This window comes from Moschus berezovskii, chromosome 26 (genome assembly GCF_049115385.1).
Source record: "Moschus berezovskii isolate FMDL1 chromosome 26, NW_MosBer_1.0, whole genome shotgun sequence".
Lineage (NCBI taxonomy): Eukaryota > Metazoa > Chordata > Mammalia > Artiodactyla > Moschidae > Moschus > Moschus berezovskii.
Genome location: NC_142485.1, coordinates 25,713,502 through 25,732,732, shown reverse-complemented (window position 1 = coordinate 25,732,732; position 19,231 = coordinate 25,713,502). Strand labels below are relative to the sequence as shown.

Genomic DNA, 19,231 nt, shown 5'->3' with positions numbered 1-19,231 from the left:
CTTGTCATTGAAAGATTCCCTAGTGGCCCAGTGGTAAAGAACCCACCTGCCAATGCAGGAGATTCAAGAGACATGGGTTCGATCTCTGAGTCAGGAAGATTACCAGGAGGAGGAAATGACAACCCACTCCAGTATTCTTGCCTGGAAAATTCCATGGACAGAGGAACCTGGTGAGCTACAGTCCATGGGGTCGCAAAGGGTCAGATGGGACTGAGAAACACACACATGCTTGTCATTATTTCAGTATGACTTATCTTATCTCTGGAGGAATACTGATGTGGGGCAAGGGCTGGAATTTCTACTGCCATGTGGCATATTCCCAAGAAAACAAGTCTACATGATTGTCCAAAATTCATCCCAGGAGCCAGCCAGTTTCCCTTTACTTGGGTAGAATAATCATTGATGTGAATCTCCTTTTCTCTGTGAAATAATCTTTTTCCTTCCATTACTCCAGAAGTACATATTGCTTACCAAAAAGGAGGCAAGGGTTACTTTATAACAGACTTACAGTACCCGTTTTGTATGAGTCTGTGGGCACTCTGGGATGTGGAGAATGTACGTCGTCCTTACAGGTACGGTAGCACACCTTTCCCCGTATCTAGTAGGTAAAGGAAGGCTGGAAAAGTCCAAAGTCAAACTTCCCACAAAGTGATTTTTTTAACTTTTTATTGGAGTAGAGTTGACTTATAATGTTGTTAGTTTCTGCTGTACAGCCAAGTGCATCAGTTATACACCTGTCCATGCTTTTTCAGATTCATTGTCCATACAAGTCATTGTATTGAGTAGAGTTCCTTGTGCTATACAGTAGGAGCTCACTAGCTACCTGTTTTATATATGGTAGTGTATACATGTTAATCCCAATCTCCAAATTTTATCTCCTTTCCTCCAAGTAACCAAAAATTTGTTTTCTGTATCTATGACTACTTCTCGTTTGTAAATATTTGTACCCCTCCTCTTTTTCAGTTTCCACATATAAGTGATATTACATGATATTTGTCTTTCTGTGTCTGATTTCACTCAGTATGACAATGTCTAGGTCCATCCATGTTGCTGCAAATGGTTTTGTTCTTTTTTAACTGCTGAGTAATATTCCATTGTGTATATGGACCACTTCTTTATCTACTCCTCTGTCAGAGGATACTTAGGCTGCTTCTATGTGCTGGATACTGTAAACAGTGCTGCAGTGAACACTGGGGTGCGTGTATCTTTTTGAATTATGGTTTTCCCTGGGTATATTCCGGGTCATATGGTAGTAATATTTTTAGGTTTTTTGTTTGTTTTTTTTTAAGAAATGTCCATACTGTTCTGTATGGTGGTTGTCCCATTTTACATTCTCACCAACAGTGTAGGAGGTTCCCTTTTCTCCACACCCTCTCTAGCATTTACTGTCTGCAGATTTTTTTGATGATGGCCATTCTGACTCATGTGAGGTGATACCTCACGGAAAACTAAGATCATGGCATCTGGTCCCATCACTTCATGGCAAATAGATGGGGAAAAAATGGAAACAGTGAGAGACTTTATTTTGGGGGGCTCCAAAATCACTGCAGATGGTGACTGCAGCCATGAACTTAAAACATGCTTGCTCCTTGGAAGAAAAGCTGTGACCAACCTAGACAGCATATTAAAAAGCAAAGACATTACTTTTCCAACAAAAGTCCATCTAGTCAAATCTATGGTTTTTCCAGTAGTCGTGTATGGATGTGAGAGTTGAACTATGAAGAAAGCTGAGCGCCGAAAATTGATGTTTTTGAACTGTGGTGCTGGAGAAGACTCTTGAGAGTCCCTTGGACTGCAGGGAGATCCAACCAGTCCATCCTAAAGGAGATCAGTCCTGGGTGTTCATTGGAAGGACTGATGTTGAAGCTGAAACTCCAATACTTTGGCCACCTGATGTGAAGAGCTGACTCATTTGAAAAGATCCTGATGCTGGGAAAGATTGAAGGCAGGAGGAGAAGGGGACGACAGAGGATGAGATGGTTGGATGGCATCACCCACTCAATGGACATGAGTTTGAGTCAGCTCCAGGAGTTGATGATGGACAGGGAGGCCTGGCGTGCTGCAGTCCATGAGGTCACAAAGAGTCGGACACGACTGAGCAACTGAACTGAACTGAACTGAATAATTAGTGATGTTGAGCATCTTTCATGTGTTTGTTGGCCATCTGTATGTTTTCTTTGGAGAAATGTCTATTTGACTCTTCTGCCTGTGTTTTGATTGGGTTCATTTGATATTGAACTGCATGAGCCGTTTGTGTATTTTGGAGATTAATCCCTTATTAGTTGCTTCTCCCAAGTGTTTTTCCCATTTCTTTCAGGATTTATTATAGCATGTGTGGGTATTTATTCATGTGCAAATTCTGCAAGGTACTGTTAATAATTCTGTTCTGGGTAGTGGTAGTGAAAGGTTAGGATGGTCTGATTTTAAATTACGTGTATCAAATTACTTTGCCTTTTTAAAATGTTAACCTTTCAATTTATTCACATTGTAGTGTAGCTTTTCAATGTGTTTTTCCTAAAGTTTTTATGTTCTGGTGATTTGTGTTCCATATAATCTTTTATTTTTCTTACTGTATTTTTGGAGTAATGAGCCTAAATTGGGGGGTGCTCTTCACTTGGGAACCTGGCTCTGCCCAAGGACTTCTCTTACTGCTTGATAGACAGTTGGCCTTTTGCTGCCAGAGACCATTTCCTCTCCTTCCCTTTTACCCTTCACTTCTGCACTGTTATGGCTGAGAATCTGGTCCCGAGAGAACTGAGCACTGAGAGCCCTGTGTTGTGTTTTCTGAGTCACCACAGCCATGTGTGAATGTTACGGATGTAGGCCAGTTAGCAGGCTGAGTGTCATCTTCCCTTTGCTTTTTCCATCTCTTGTCAGTCACTGTTTCAACCACCTGTGAGAAGTTAGAAAAAGCCAGGAATGAGCTGCAAATAGCTTATGAAGGATTTGTCCAGAAGCTAAACCAGCAGCACCAGACTGATCTAACAGAGCTGGAGAATCGGCTTAAAGAATTTTACACCGGGGAATGTGAAAAGCTTCAGAACATCTACATCGAAGAAGCAGAGAAATACAAAACTCAACTGCAGGAGCAGGTCTGTACTTTTAGAATTAGAACCTGAGCATGTGCTCGGCCATTGCTGTAAATTTGAATTCTAACTGTTGTCTGATGAGGGTCTTCCTATGATGACCTTCTCTTTGTTGGATGTCCCTTGATGCATTTCATTATAATTTAAATAAATGAAACAATTTTTAAAGTAAATTTTTATGATCAGAGCAATGTATGTACATTGAGTGAAAGACTGAAAGGAAAAAGCTAAAATTTAAACAACCCTTAAAAATTTTTTTAATTGAAATATAGCTGTATAAGATTATATAAATTATAGGATTACAATATAGTGATTCACAATTTTTAAAGGTTGAAAGTGAAAGTCACTTAGTTATGTGTGACCCCATGGACTGTAACCCACCAGGCTCATCCATGGGATTCTCCAGGCAATACTACTAGAACGGGTTGCCATTTCCTTCTCCAGGGGATCTTTCCAACAACCCAGGGATCGAACCCAGGTCTCCCGCATTGTGGGCAGACTCTTTATGGAAACCACTATATAAGTTACAGGATTACAATATAGTGATTCACAATTTTTAAACTTATACTCCAGTTATAGCAGGGTCAGTCGCTCAATCGTGTCTGACTCTTTGCGACCCCACGGACTGTAGCCCGCCAGGCTCCTCTATCCATGGGATTCTCCAGGCAAGAATACTGCAGTGGATGGCCATTGCCTTCTCCAGACGATCCTTCTGACCCAAGGCTCGAACCCAGATCTCCTGTATTGCGGGCAGATTCTTTACCATATGAGCTATAAGGAAGTCCATACTCCTGTTACAGTTATTATAAAATACTGGCTATAAAGAAAGAGTCACAGAAGTAGATGACAAACTTACAGTTACCATGGGGGGTGGGGGAAGGAGGGTTGGATGAACCGGAAGATTGGGATTCACAATGTTTAAAGATTATAAATGTATTTATAGTGATTATAAAATAGTGACTGCGTTCCCATGTTGTATAATATATCCTTGTAGCTCATCTTACACCTAACAGTTTGTACCTCTTAATCCCCTGCTCCTATATTGCCTCTCTCCTTTCCCTCTCCCCACTGGTTACCACTAGTTTGTTTTCTATATCTGTGTTTATTTGTTTTTTGTTGAAGTCCCTAGTTTACTGTAATTTTTAGATTCCGCATATAAGTGATATTATACAGTATTTGTCTTTATTTCACTTAGCATTAATACCTTCCAAGGCCATCCACGTTGCTGCAAATGAAAATTTTCATTCTTTTTTTAATGCCTCCATGGTATTGCATTGTTTGTGTGTATATATACACACACATGTACATATATATACATACATATATATACACATGGAGAAGGAAATGGCAACCCACTCCATTGTTCTTGCCTGGAGAATCCCAGGGATGGGGGAGCCTGGTGGGCTTCCGTCTATGGGGTCACACAGAGTCGGACACGACTGAAGTGACTTAGCAGCAGCATATATACACACACCCCACATCTTCTTGATCTATTCATCTGTTGATGGACATTTTGGTTGCTCTCATGTCTTGGCATTCATAAATAATGCTGCTGTGAACATTGGGGTGCATGTATCTTTTCAAATTAATGTTTTGGGAGTTTTTTTTTTCAGATATATTTAAAAAATAAAATAAAACATCCCTTTATCCTACTACGTAGAAATAATCCCTTCGTAAGCATTCTGGTGCTGCTAAAACATTGGTTTGCATTTCTTCTTTTCTTGTTTAATAACTTGTGTTTTTCACTTCACAGTACATCCTAAACCTCTCTTTAATTTCCTTGCTCCCTTTTAAAATCGAGTTTTCATTTCAGCTTTACATGTGCCTGGTAGCCCTTTAGACTTGAATGCAAGCTAATGTGTCACATCCCCTAATGCTGCCACCTATTATTCATTCACCTTAGGACTTGATTTCATTGGTAAACTGTTGTTTTGGTTTTTTCTTACAGTTTGACAACTTAAATGCTACCCACGAAACCTCTAAGTTGAAAATCGAAGCAAGCCACTCTGAGAAAATAGAATTGCTAAAGAAGGCCTATGAAAACTCCCTTTCAGGCAAGAATGCTTTTTCTCTTATTAAAATAGAATAAGAGCTCATGGAATAGTGTGGTGTGTTTCCACACAGAAATGATTCATAACCTCCCCCCCAGAGAATGCCCCGTGGTGTTCAGTTTTGGAGGGTTTCTTGGTTTCTTTTTGCATTGTTTATTGGGAGTGGTACATGCCCTTTCCCCTAAGGAGGCAGATAAGAGTTGTTGTTGTTTTTTTATAAATGCCAGTCTTTTAGGAAAGAGAGTGAACTTTTAAGGAACTTTATGGCTTTTTTGGTAATAGCTGTGCTTGACCACTTCAGATCCCAGGAAGGATCAGTGAGTTCACATCCTGCCCACAGTGAAGGGCCCAAACCAGGCACTTCTGTACACCAGGACTGTTGGGAAAGGTAGATGGTACTTGCTGGATAAAAAAATCATTTATTTCATCATGATTAGAAGAAGCGAAATAAAAGGAAAAGAATACACACCGAGGAAACCAGAATTGAAAGAGACACGTGTACCCCAATGTTCATCGCAGCACTGTTTATAATAGCCAGGACATGGAGGCAACCTAGATGTCCATTGGCAGATGAATGGATAAGAAAGCTGTGGTACATATACACAATGGAATGTTACTTAGCCATTAAAAAGGATACATCTGAATTAGTTCTAATGAGGTGGATGAGACTGGAGCCCATTATACAGAGTGAAGTAAGCCAGAAAGAAAAACACCAATACAGTATACTAACGCATATATATGGAATTTAGAAAGATGGTAATGATATCCCTGTATGCGAGACAGCAAAAGAGACACAGATGTATAGAACAGTCTTTAGGACTCTGTGGGAGAGGGTGAGGGTGGGATGATCTGGGAGAATAGCATTGAAACATGTATATTATCATATGTAATACAAATCGCCAGTCCAGGTTCGATGCATGATACAGGATGCTCGGGGCTGGTGCACTGGGATGAACCAGAGGGATGGGATGGGGAGGGAGGTGGGAGGAGGGTTCAGGATGGGGAACACATGTACACCCGGGGCAGATTCATGTCAGTGAATGGCAAAACCAATACAATAATGTAAAGTAATTAGCCTCCAATTAAAATAAATAAATTAAAAAAAAGAAATTATCAAAACTAAAAAAAAAAAAAAGGAAAAGAATAAGAAGCCATTTTATTTTTTTTTAACAAAACGTAGCTAAGCTCTTGCACTGAAACTGTTGCATCTGGACATGTGGTGGGAACTGGCCCTGCAAGCTTTGTCAGGGCCTTCTCATCAGAAAAACAGATGTGTTGTGTGAGGTCAGCGATGAGAACATGTGGAAGTGACTGGCCCAGGGTAGATGTTAGTGAACACTGGTTTTCTTCCTTTCTGTTGGAGATGGGTTTACTTTGAGGCTTCTGTTTGGTTCAGGAAGAGCAACTAGAACAGAGCACAGAGACTCAGCCCAGGAACCTGAAGGCATGCTCTATGCTCCCTGCGGTCTTTTGGCCTCTCTGAGCCTCTATGTTCTCATCCATAAGATGGGAATCAGCTGCCCTACTCACCTCATGGGCTAATTTGAGACTAAATAGCTTACTTTACACAAAAGTACCATACAAATGTAAAGTAACATCGGCACAGTGCCTCACAGTCAACTCTCACATCCACGTGCTTTAATGAATGTCGAATGCAGTGATCTCACACGGTATTATTGACTCAAAAATCACTTCTTTCCAGAAATCAAGAAAAGCCATGAAATGGAAAAGAAATCCCTCGAGGACCTGCTTTGCGAGAAGCAGGAGTCACTAGCGGTAGGTCATCTCCGTCTCTGACACACACCTGGTCTTCATTCCGGAGGCTTGTGTGGTTTCGGTACGTTTCTGCGCACAGGTGCCATGTTTCTGGTGCCAGCTTGTTTACTCATCTTCCACATTTCACTGTTTGTGTTTCAGAAACAAATCAGTGATCTGAAGAGTGAAAATGATGCTTTAAATGAAAAGTTGAAATCAGAAGAGCAGAAAAGAATATCAAGAGAGAAAGCAAATGTAGTAAGTCGTGTATGCTCTCCCATCACTACTGAATTTTCCTTCTGTTCAACTGTCTCTTAGAGTCAATTAATATTCAGCAGCTAGAGAAACAGTATGGGTTTAGAGTCCTTTTCACAGCCTGCAGTATGCTTTTTCAACTGTATACAGTGGCTTCTTTGGTTACTAGTGGTTCTTTTTTTTTTTTTTTAATTCTAAAAACTGACATAACAGATGAAATCCAATATTTTGCTAGTGATCTATGCTAACACCTTCAGGAAGATAGGAAAAGTCTCAATTAGGGTCAGAGTATTTTCTGGGAAGACTTCACTTTTAAAAAAAATTAACTTGCTATATTGGGATATAATTTATATACCACAATAGTCATTCTTTTTAAAAAAAAAAGATCAGCAGTTCACAAGTTGTGCCTTGGTCACCAGGATCTAATTCCATTTTTATCACCCCTCCCACCAAAAGAAACCCTGCAGCTATTAAGTCATCCTCCCCCAACCCCCACCAAAAACAAACAAACCAACCAACCCAAACTCCCCAGCCCTCCAGGATCACCAGTCTCCTTTCGGTCTCTATGGATGTGCCTGCTCTGGACATTTCACTGCAATGGAATCATGCTACATGTGGCTTTCTGTGTCTGGCCTCTTTTCCTCAGCTTTTGTTTTCAAGGTTCGTGCACAGTGTAACAGGTACAGACATTTCATTCCTCTTCATGACTGAACAATATTTCACTGTATGGCTAATCCTCACTTTTGAAAAACATGAATTTCTCTGGTAAACTTAACTTTCCCTTCCAACTTGTAGCCTTACTTCTCTGCATCCTCCCAACTTTTTTGGGGTCCCTCAGTGAGCTCTATGAAGTGGTCCCCACAGGCACCTTCCCTGATTCCCCCTAAGGGTTGCCCAGAGTGTATACTGTCCAGAAGGAAAGTTTTGATGATTGACACACCATCACCACTGACTGCCTGTCTGAGGAATTCCCTCATTTAACATCTGATCAAAGGACTGTGCGCTATTAACTTGTATCATAGGTTAACTTGTATTCAAGGTTCACTTGAATTTCCATAATTAAGGCCAAGGAGTCAGGGAATCCACCCTGGTGGTGTACTCTTACAGGCTGTTCTTCCCTTCAGTTCAGTTCAGTCGCTCAGTCGTGTCCGACTCTTGGCGACCCCATGAATCACAGCACGCCAGGCCTCCCTGTCCATCACCAACTCCCGGAGTTCACTCAAACTCATGTCCACAGAGTCAGTGATGCCATCCAGCCATCTCATTCTCAGGCGACCCCTTTTCCTCCCGCCCCCAACCCTTCCTAGCATCAGAGTCTTTTCCAGTGAGTCAACTCGTCGCATGAGGTGGCCAAAGTACTGCAGTTTCAGCTTTAGCATCAGTCCTTCCAATGAACACCCAGGATTGATCTCCTTTAGAATGGACTGGTTGGATCTCCTTGCAGGACAAGGGACTCTCAAAAGTCTTCTCCAACACCACTGCTGCTGCTGCTGCTAAGTCACTTCAGTCGTGTCCGACTCTGTGTGACCCCATAGACGGAAGCCCACCAGGCTCCCCCGTCCCTGGGATTCTCCAGGCAAGAACACTGGAGTGGGTTGCCATTTCCTTCTCCAATGTGTGAAAGTGAAAAGTGAAAGTGAAGTCGTGTCGGACCCTTAGCGACCCCATGGACTGCAGCCTACCAGGCTCCTCCATCCATGGGATTTTCTAGGCAATGGTACTGGAGTGGCTTGCCATTGCCTTCTCCTCCAACACCACTACGTAGGATTTATCTTGGATGGAATTTTCAGTGCATGTATCCTATGCCATGTAGGTGCTGGGATGTCACTCACTGATGGGGCATTATTCTGCCCTAGAAGGACAGCCTGGTCAACACATGCCCATCATGGCAAACATCCGAAAGACTCAGGACGTGATTGCCATTTCTGTTGTTTGCCAGAGAGCTCTATAAACACACTGCCCGCGTATTCCCCCTCAGTCACTGACTTAGGTTAGAGCGAACGATTGTTCCCTGTTCTCCCTCCAAACATACTCTGCAGCCAGAAGTCTGTTTTGTATTGTAAGCTATGGCTTTCCTCTTACTTCTATGAAATATTTGATGCTACCAATATTTTTTTAACATATTAAGTTACTGATGAGTGAGTGAGAATGTTTTCAAATGTGGAATGTGTTTTATCGTTGTTAAGACCAAAGACTTTGAGATGGAAGCCATCTTAACCCTTCTTTTCAGCTCTTTCTTTGAACCTGTGAAAGAAGGTCAGTGTCTCTTACCACTTGTTTAATTTCTAAATCTAATCAAAGACGTCTTTGTATGAAGAACATGAACCATGCAGTTGTGTTCAATTGATCAGTCAGAGCCATATCCTGATGTGTCTTTTCCAGAAAAACCCTCAGATCATGTATCTGGAGCAAGAGTTAGAAAGCCTGAAAGCCGTGCTGGAGATCAAGAATGAGAAGCTGCGGCAACAGGACGTCAAGTTAATGAAAATGGAGAAACTGGTAAGTTTAGTTCAGAGCCTTACAGAGCGGGATATCACCTGAGGCCTCTGAACTAGATCTATGGGGTTGTCTTCGTGTCTAGAGATGTTTGGAAACATAGGAAAGGTTAAAGAGGTTACATTTTCTTTTCTATGTTGGCTTAAGGCTTATTCATTGCTGCCTTCTGCAACAGTTTTTTGTACCCCCCCCCCACCCAAGGAACATGCAAAAGGAGCAGTCAGTGTTTAGAAAAATAACAACAAAGGTCATTCATATCCATGGTCTGGAGATAGCCACCTGCATAAAAACAATGTTTAAATAATGTAAAAGTGGTTATTTAATATACCACCAGCTCAAGGGCTTTCTTATGCTCAAATCAGTTGGGTCCTTAATCCCCTCAGAGCAATTCAATCTTGCTAAATATCTCAATTCTTCATCTTGCTTCATGGGAATTAGACTGTGATAAGAGAATTGCACATTTATAAAATTAACCTGGTTGGACAAGTAGCCAGCGCTATGAAAAACAGGAATAAAGTTTAGTTTGTGGCCTCCAGGACAGACAACTGACGTCAGCGTGTTGGGGAGTCCATCCAGGGCTTTGTGGGAGGTTGTCCCTTCTCCCCCTAACTGTAGGTGACTCAGTGTTGAGTAGGTGCCTCAGTCAAACCCAAACCAGCCCTGGACAATAGGGTGCATGGAAGTCACTCGTTACTCATTGTTTTGTTTTTGCTGTTTGGTTTTCTTCTAGAGACTATCACCTTTCAAGGGTGGTAAGAGCTAACCCTAATCCCATGTGGATACATGGATGCTTTGAATTACCAGGAAAGTTTGTTTTTGTAAAGGAAGGAAAGAGTACATTGGTCTCTATTGGACCCAACCTAGGTCCAATAGCTTCTGTCAGAGGTCTCCCTGTTCTATCAGGTCTTGTGCCTGCCAGTGTGACCGCCAGTACTGACTCAGATAATCCTGTTAATAACCAGTTGTCCCCTATGCTGCCACTCACACATCAAAACTTTTCAAGCCATCGTGTACAGTAAGAACAGTTCAGTTCAGTCGCTTAGTCGTGTCCGACTCTCCGCAACCCCATGAACCACAGCACGCCAGGCCTCCCTGTCCATCACCAACTCCCGGAGTTCACTCAAACTCATGTCCATCAAGTCGGTGATGTCATCCAGCCATCTCATCCTCTGTCATCCCCTTCTCTTCCTGCCCCCAATCCTTCCCAGCATCAGGGTCTTTTCCTATGAGTCAGCTCTTTGCATCCAGTGGCCAAAGTGTTAGAGTTTCAGCTTCAACATCAGTCCTTCCAATGAGCACCCAGGACTGATGATCTTTAGGATGGACTGGTTGGATCTCCTTGCAGTCCAAGGGACAGACTCTGCTGTAAAATTACTCATCCGTCTTAATTTTTGTTGATCCACAAGTATGTCTGTCCCTTGCCATGCCTGGGAAGTATTGGTCAGCTTGGCATGGTGTATATGCAGAAGGAGAGGTTGATATGATGACATGTAAGCCCACTGTTAATCTTGTTTATTTGTAACCTCCGGGTCTTTGTCAAAAATAAGACACTTAGAAAGCAAGGAAGCTTTCTCCATTAAAAAAAAAAAACCTATCCCTGCTGATCATTAGCTGAGAGCTGGTTTCCAGGGCTAGTTTCCTCTCCAGGAAAATGAGGAATTGGAAGAGATACTATTCTAAGGCCAGTCACTAGCCAGTCTTTAATTCCAGATTTTCCCATCTCATGATTTTATCTTGTATTCCTTTATACTTCCTGGAAATTCCAAGGCTCACTTTACCTTACATGCTAGTCACATTTTGGGGATATTTCACCTGGTTGGCTTGCCCTAAGTTTTTTCTGTATAAAAAGATGTCGTTGGTGGGAATGTAAATTGGTACAGTCACTATGGAGAACAGTATGGAGGTTCCTTAAAAAACTAAAACTACCATATGACCTAGCAATCCCACTCCTGAGTGTATACCCTGAGAAAACCACAATGCAAAAAGACATGTACCCAGGACTCATTGCAGCACTATTTACAACAGCAACCTAAATGTCCATCACCAGATGAATGGATAAAGAAGATGTGGTACGTATATACAATGGAATAGTACCTCAACCATACAAAGGAATGAAACTGGGTCATTTGTGGAGATGTGGATGGACCCAGAGTCTGTCACACAGAGTGAAGTAGGTCAGAAACAGAAAGACAAAGATCGTGTATTAATGCATATATGCAGAATCTAGAAGAATGGTAACGAACTTACCTGTAGGGCAGGAATAGAGACACAGACGTAGAGAATGGACCTGTGGACACAGGAGGGGAGGGTGGGACAAATTGAGAGAGTAACACTGACATTCATAGACTACCATGTGTAAAATAGATCGCTAATGGGAATGCTGTATAGCATAGGGAGCTCAGCTTGGTGCCCAGTGATGACCCAGAAAGCTGGAAATCGGAGGAAGGCTCCAGAGGGAGGGGATATACATACACATATAGCTGATTCACATTATTGTACAGTAGAAGTTAACAACACTGTGAAGCAATTACACTCCAATTAAAAACAAAACAAAAACACCAGCACTGCAGAGCTGAAATGAGAGTAGCTTAGTCACAGGCAGCAGTGACAAGGACTTTGCACAAAGTTGGACAGCGCTGTGATGTCTCCTCCAAGAGGGTAATGAAATCTTACCTTCAGAAAGTGAGCAGGGGTGTAATCAGCTCTTCATCATTAGCTGATTCAGTGTCTTCTGGGCTTTTCTCCTTTAATCTCGCAGATCAGCTTGCTTGCCTGTTGTCCTTTCCAGGCTAAACTTTCAAGGAAAACAAACATGTCTAGTTCCGCTAAGGAGGGGTGCCTTTTGTCATGCACTTCTTTGTTTTGAGGCTCCACAGAGCTCTGTGGATTGCACCGAGCGGCCACTCAGAGGGATATGCTGACGAGTCACCAGGAAACCATGATTAAGGTCCTGTTAAACACTGCCACAAACTGAGTTTTCATCAAATGTGGGATTTTTTTTTTCCTTCCCCAATTGGCCATAAGAAGCTGTAGTGTCTCTGATAAATGTCGGCTGCCTGGCTGCAGTTTTCTTTATCACTGTGAAACTGAAAGAGGCACAGCCTCCAAGGGCAGGGCCCCAATTCTTGGGAATTCTAAAACAGCGTGACCTTGAACAAATCAGTAACCCCTGGGAGTACGTGTGTTTTCACACGCCCTGGCATACATCTGAAAAGTAATATCCGTGTGCTCTGTTTTGTTGCAGTGGATTCTTTTTTGCAGTGCATCAGTGTAGAGACATTCAACATACTATTCAGCTTTACTGAATTAATAGTAGCCATTGACCTATATACGTTACTGTGTGTAAAACAGCTAGTGGGAAGCTGCTTTATATAGCACAGGGAGCTCAGCTCAGTACTCTGCGATGACCTGGGGGGTCCAGGGGTAGGGGATGTCTGTATACATACAGCTGATTGACTTCATTGTACAGCCGACACTAACATTGTAAAGTAATTATACTCCAATAATAAATTTTTTAAATAAAATAAAGATATTGTTAACCTTGAAAATAATTAAAAAAAAAAAAACTTTCCGTATGCACTGGTTACAGGAAGGTACCTCACGGAATAAGGGGCCTAATGTAATTTTTAATGTATGAATGTTGACACTCTCGTTTATGCCAAGGTGGACAATAACACAGCGCTGGTGGACAAACTGAAGCGATTCCAGCAGGAAAATGAAGAACTAAAAGCTCGGATGGACAAGCACATGGCAATTTCGAGGTAAAAACGCCACGGTCCTGTTTGCCCCGAGCTCCTCCCTGCCTCAGATATGAGCACTGCGTGTTCCTTTCTCAGCACGGTCCACTCCTGTCCGTCCTGGACTGAAGCGAGTGGTTAAAGAGGTTCTGATTTCTGCCTGGGAAATGACTGCAGCCCTTGGTGCCTTCACTTACCCCAGGGGCCTGGATCAAAGGCTGAGTCCTCAGCAGGCACACCTTCCCTTCCCAGGGAAACCTGGCTGATGAAAGTGGAGAATGCCCTCAGACAAGGATCATCACAACCGCAAACAAACCCCAAGCAGGAAACAGCGCCCCCACCCTGGTCCTCCCCACCTACAAGGCTCCTAAGACACACAGCCTGCCTGTGGGTGCGTTACTAGGTCTACTATGAAATTGCCTCCAAGTTTAGCTTTTCCTTCGGCTCCAGCTCACACGTCCCAGGTTCCTCTGCCAGCCCGGCACCCGTGTACAGCAGTTCCTTTCATTCCAGAGATCATCTGGAGGCTCTCAAATTTAAAACAGTAAGAATTTTTTTCAGCCTCTTAAAAAAAAAAAAAAAGACTCACATGATTTCTGGCTCCTTTCTGTCTGCCAGGCAACTTTCCACAGAGCAGGCGGTCCTGCAGGAGTCACTGGAGAAGGAGTCCAAGGTCAACAAGCGCCTCTCCATGGAGAACGAGGAGCTGCTCTGGAAGCTCCACAACGGGAACCTGTGCAGCCCCAAGAGGTCCCCCACGTCCCCCGCCGCCCCCTTCCAGTCACCTCGGAACTCCGGCTCCTTCCCCAGCCCCAGCGTGTCTCACCCAGATGACCTTCCTGGGAGCCAGAGACAGACTGACAGTGGCGTCTCTACAGGACTGACCCCGCCCGCAACTGCGCACCACCCGCCCTAGAAGTGGGAAGCCACGGCCCGAACCAGCTCCTCCCACATGAGACCGGACTCCAGAGGAAGGTGTCCGACCCGGTCCAAAGATGCTATGGGAACGGATCTACACGGACACTGTCGCACAAAGCACTTACAGAACGGGAAAAACCTTGGTCATTGCCTTTTTCACCTATGGGTAAAGGGGAAAACTCTCAGGGGCCTGTTAAGATAAAGATTTATATAACCTTTGTAACCTTATATAAGCTTTGTAATTTATATAACCTTCACCACAGACACCTTCTTGTGATTTTTCTTTTGGTCTGACTGGGGCTGTGTGGACGGAGCGGATGGACCTGAGTGTCATGTGTCGGGCGCTGCCTCCCTTGGTGTGTGTTGAGCTGAGCATCTCTGGACACGTGTTCGTCAAGCAGTCGTCAGTGTAGACATCTCTGCAGAAGCCATAGAAGGAAGAGCAATAGTTGTTGGAGTTAGGATTCTTTACTACTGGCCAGCTCGGCACCCTGCCCTGGCGGGGAAGAGGGGGCCGCAGAAACAGCTCTGACTTGCCCAGGTCTGTACCTTCTCTGCATCCTTTTGAGTAACTTGTTGGCAGCCTTTCAGTGTTCAGCTCTGTCAGTTGAAACTAGCTAGATTTTTTTTTTAAACTTACCCATGTGAGTATGAAATACTACAATCCATTTTCTCAGGCTATAAGCAAATGCAGAATGCTAATTTTGCTTGAAAAGAAAGAAAAAATCTGTATAAAGAAAGAGCAGTACCCATGGATTGCTCTCTGCCTTATTTTTAGCTTGATCTGAGCTATTCTCAGTGATTTCAATTGGCTTCTTCTCTCCCATCCCCATCCCCCTGCCCCTCTCTCCACCATCCAGAGCCACAAAAGCAAACCTTCCACCTCCTTCCTGCTTTTCTCTGGGACAAGGAATATGCTTTGCCAAAGCCAGCTCATCTTCAAGGTGCTGACCACTTTTCCAAATAAACCAGGGCCTGGTTCCAAAAGTACAAATTTGGGGACATCCTAGAGAGATTAAAGAACAAAAAAGGATCAATAGCTGACAGAATGGGGAAAGATAGGATTCGGTGCTTATGGATGGCTAGAAGCACCTTGCTAATAGAGCAGGCTGGGGAGATAATGCTAAATTTTCACGTACCTTTGAGGAATCCTCCTGTCCTGGGAAAGATAGCAGAATGGCCAGCCGGTGAGAGGAAAATGTGGCTTGTCCAGCTCTTCTCCAAGTTTCATTTCAGTCTCTTTTCAAAACATCACTTATTACCTCCCCCAGTTCTATATGTTGGGGGAAGTAGAGGGAAAAACTATGGCTTTTTTCTCTCTCCTTGAATGTGTCAAGCTTGTGCGTCAGTATTTACTAATCAGCGTCTGACATTCAACGGTTTTACAAATAACCCCTATAGTAAGAACAGGTTCAGGCCACTAGAGGTGGATCTTTTGAGTTGTCACTTACACATACACTACAAGCAGTGCTCAGATTTCTCCAAGCCAGGCTTCAACAGTATGTGAACCGAGAATTTGCAGATGTTCAAGCTGGATTTAGAAAAAGCAGAGGAACCAGAAATCAAATTGCCAACATCTGTTGGATCATAGAAAAAGCAAGAGAATTCCAGAAAAACATCTGCTTCATTGACTACACTAAAGCCTTCAACTGTGTGGATCACAACAAACTATGGAAAATTCTTAAAGAGATGGGAATACCTGACTATTTTACCTGCTTCCTGAGAAATCTGTATGCAGGTCAAGAAGCAACAGTTAGAAGTGCACATCGAACAACAGACTGGTTCCAAATCAGGAAAGGAGTATGTAAAGGCCGTATACTGTTACCCTGCTTATTTAACTTCTGTGCAGAGTACATCATGTGAAATGCCAGGCTGGATGAAGCACAAGCTGCAATCAAGACTGCCAGGAAAAATATCAATAACCTCAGATATGCAGATGACACCACCCTTATGGCAGAAAGCGAAGAACTAAAGAGCCTCTTGATGAATGTGAAAGAAGAGAGTGAAAAAGTTGGCTTAAAACTCAACATTCAAAAAGATCATGGCATCTGGTCCCATTACTTCATGGCAAATAGATGGGGAAACAATGGAAGCAGTGATTTTATTTGGGGGGGGGACTCCAAAATCACTTCAGATGGTGACTGCAACCATGAAATTAAAAGATGCTTGATCCTTGGAAAGAAAGCTACAACCAACCTAAGACAGCATATTAAAAAGCAGAGCCATTACTTTGCCTACAAAGGTCTGTCTAGTCAAAGCTGTGGTTTTTCCAGTAGTCATGTATGGATGTGAGAGTTGGACCATAGAGAAAACTGAGTTCCGAAGAATTGATGCTTTTGAACTGTGGTGTTGGAGAAGATTCTTGCAAGTCCCCTGGACTGCAAGGAGATCCAACCAGTCAATCCTAAACGAAATCAGTCCTGAATATTAATTGGAACGACTGGTGCTGAAGCTGAAGCTCCAATACTTTGGCCACCTGAGCCGAAGAACTGACTCACTGGAAAAGACCCTGATGCTGGGAAAGCTTGAAGGCAGGAGGAGAAGGGGACAACAGAGAATGAGATGGTTGGATGGCATCACCGACTTGATGGACATGAGTCTGAGCAAGCTCTGGGAGCTGGTGGTGGACAGGGAGGCCTGGCGTCGTGCAGCCCATGGGGTCACAAAGAGACAACTGAGCAACTGAACTGACCGAGTGGACTGGTACTCATGATGCACTGTTTGTTTTGTTTCACTAATGATTGTGTCTAAAGTCTTTTACCTCTGACACTTGAAAATGTATGTAACCTTTCATGTTCATTTCTGATAAATGGGAACGTAGGTTCACTGCCACATCCTGGAATCTCTCTCTGGTCACTTTCCAAGCTGTCCTCAACGTCATTAGCCAAAGTGGGGTTTGCCATCCATTCCCTGCACATGGCAAATCTTGTGCTGTTCCCTGTGTCCTCCATGCCATTTAGGTTCTGGGGTAATCATTCTGACACAGTTAATACAAAACATCTTCAGAGAATGGGAGACAATGAGAGAGGAAACAAAACAGAACTTAAAAATTATCTTGAAACCAAATGTTACCACTTAGGATGCAAAATTTTGGCACATCATAAAAATATGAGTGTGGAAACAACCATAGTTGTGCTCAGTTTGGAGTGATGGAAAAGTATTTTAATCAAATAAATAATGCTGGAATATTCAATATAAGGGTTGCATCCTCTGACAGTTCACTCTCCAAAGTGTTATCTAGATTGAACCATAGGAATTGTCTCCTCTTAACCTATTTCCTAGGAATTTCCATTGCAACCACAAAATTGGACATGAGCTGAAATTTAGCTCCCAAAGCTAGACTTCAAGATTTTCTAAATTCAAAGCTACGGGTATTTGAGAAATAATAAACTTTACTGGTTTTAATAATAATTTCTGCTGTATAAGATAAGAAAATTGGAACAGCTACAGTCTACATATTTTGAAGATGGTAAAAATAAGCCTAAACAAAGTGGAATCTTCCTTAACCTGTGCATCTATTTTATATGGAAAGTTAAACATTTAAAAATACATGCTGGGCTTCCTTGGTGGTCCAGTAGTTAAGAATCCACCTTGCAATGCAAGGGACACTGTTTTGATACCTGTTTGGGGAAGATCCCACATGCCAGAGAGCAACTAAGCCTGTGCGCCACAGCTGCTGAGCCAGTGCTCTAGAGCCTGCGAGCTGCAACTACTGAAGTCCGTGCACCTAGAGCCTGTGCTCCTCAAAGAGAGAAATCACCGCAATGAGAAGTCAGTGCAGCGCAGTGAACAGCAGCCCCTGCTCCCCACAACTAGAGAAGGCCCATGCGCAGCAATGAAGACCCAGTACAACCTATATAAATCATCTTTAAAAAAAAAAAACACATGCTGTCGTTTTTACTAAATGTCTAATCAGAACTAGTAATTCTGAGTGCAGCAGTTTTAAAAAAAAAAGTATATAATATTTTTTGATACTTCATATCATACAATAGTTCATGTATAGGTGAACTATATATGTATATAATCACTACATTTTTAGATTCTCTCATAGTGTGGTTATGATACCAAAGGGAATATTAGGTATTGACTCAAACATTGCTGCCAATGAGTGCTTCTGGATGTACTTCAACTTAAACAATGAGCACTTAGCCCTTTTTTTTTTTTTACTTTTTACAAAAACTTGCTCCTTTAATAGAAAATGATTATATAAAGTTGTTTACATATATGCCTTCTGAGTAGAAACACTAGAAATGCATATAAGTAGGTCGGCAGTCATAATACATGCTTTCTGCTAGGAGAGTTAACACTTCTATAATTAGACCAATGACTTCCTTTTAGTTTGGAGGTCTGGTCTGACTCACAAGGCAGGGCCTGGGGTTTGGCCCTGGCAAAGACAAAGAACCCCGGGGCTGGTTGTGTACACCAGTGGGCTTTCCGTCAGTTCATTTATACTTTGTCTCCCAAGTCAGGAAGACTCCACAGTGGTGGCTACTGTGGTCTGTCCTTGGAGATTCTGAGCAGTGCAAATGTAATAACCTGCGTCAAAGGTCTCAAAGTCTTCAATGCTCAGGACACTCTGGGAGATCCTTGTGGTGTGCCCAAGTCCTCTGTGGATCAGCCGCCAGGAGTCCTGAATCATCACGGGTCTTTCATCCTGTTGAACAACACCCACGGGGGCTGGAGCACAAACCACACGCTGTTCTCAACAGCTCCCATTCATCTGACACTGCTGAGTATCCCTTTCAAAGCGCAAAATATATGCTCCCACAGGACTATTCGGTATGTGCGGCTCATGGGAGCTCTGACACTGTCTAGTCAGTTTAGGCTGCATTTTTTTTCCAAGCAGGGTCTTGAATTTCATTATGCTGTTTGGCTCTCTCTTCCTGCCCTTTTCTTCAAGTTTCTACTTCATATAAATTTTACTCTTTTGGAA

General features: G+C 42.8%; 2 protein-coding genes and 2 long non-coding RNA genes across 7 annotated transcripts in view; 1 reads left to right on the top strand and 3 right to left on the bottom strand.

The window, feature by feature from the left end:
* The window catches only part of MTUS1 (microtubule associated scaffold protein 1), a 183,972-nt gene extending 169,412 nt beyond the window's left edge, over positions 1-14,560 (top strand). For all 4 annotated transcript variants that reach the window (XM_055416490.2, XM_055416492.2, XM_055416491.2 and 1 more), the window contains 7 exons: positions 2,878-3,092; positions 5,035-5,140; positions 6,840-6,913; positions 7,055-7,150; positions 9,530-9,646; positions 13,307-13,404; positions 13,999-14,560. In XM_055416490.2, the coding sequence (XP_055272465.2) occupies positions 2,878-3,092; positions 5,035-5,140; positions 6,840-6,913; positions 7,055-7,150; positions 9,530-9,646; positions 13,307-13,404; positions 13,999-14,296 (1,004 nt within the window). In that variant the 3' untranslated portion in view covers positions 14,297-14,560. The remainder of the gene's footprint in view (positions 1-2,877; positions 3,093-5,034; positions 5,141-6,839; positions 6,914-7,054; positions 7,151-9,529; positions 9,647-13,306; positions 13,405-13,998) is intronic.
* On the bottom strand, positions 6,754-12,588 carry LOC129549341 (uncharacterized). Its single transcript, XR_008684549.2, has 3 exons — positions 12,317-12,588; positions 11,891-11,930; positions 6,754-7,069 (listed from the first exon to the last, which is right to left on the bottom strand). It is a non-coding gene; the product is annotated as an uncharacterized LOC129549341 (long non-coding RNA).
* Positions 14,561-14,586: 26 nt separating the features above from the next.
* On the bottom strand, positions 14,587-15,814 carry LOC129549342 (uncharacterized). Its single transcript, XR_008684550.2, has 3 exons — positions 15,438-15,814; positions 15,175-15,304; positions 14,587-14,717 (listed from the first exon to the last, which is right to left on the bottom strand). It is a non-coding gene; the product is annotated as an uncharacterized LOC129549342 (long non-coding RNA).
* Positions 15,815-16,114: 300 nt separating this feature from the next.
* Positions 16,115-19,231, bottom strand: part of PDGFRL (platelet derived growth factor receptor like) — an 82,431-nt gene continuing 79,314 nt past the window's right edge. Inside the window, exon 6 of the mRNA XM_088832526.1 lies at positions 16,115-18,952. Coding sequence (XP_088688652.1) covers positions 18,764-18,952 — 189 coding nt within the window. The 3' untranslated portion in view covers positions 16,115-18,763. The remainder of the gene's footprint in view (positions 18,953-19,231) is intronic.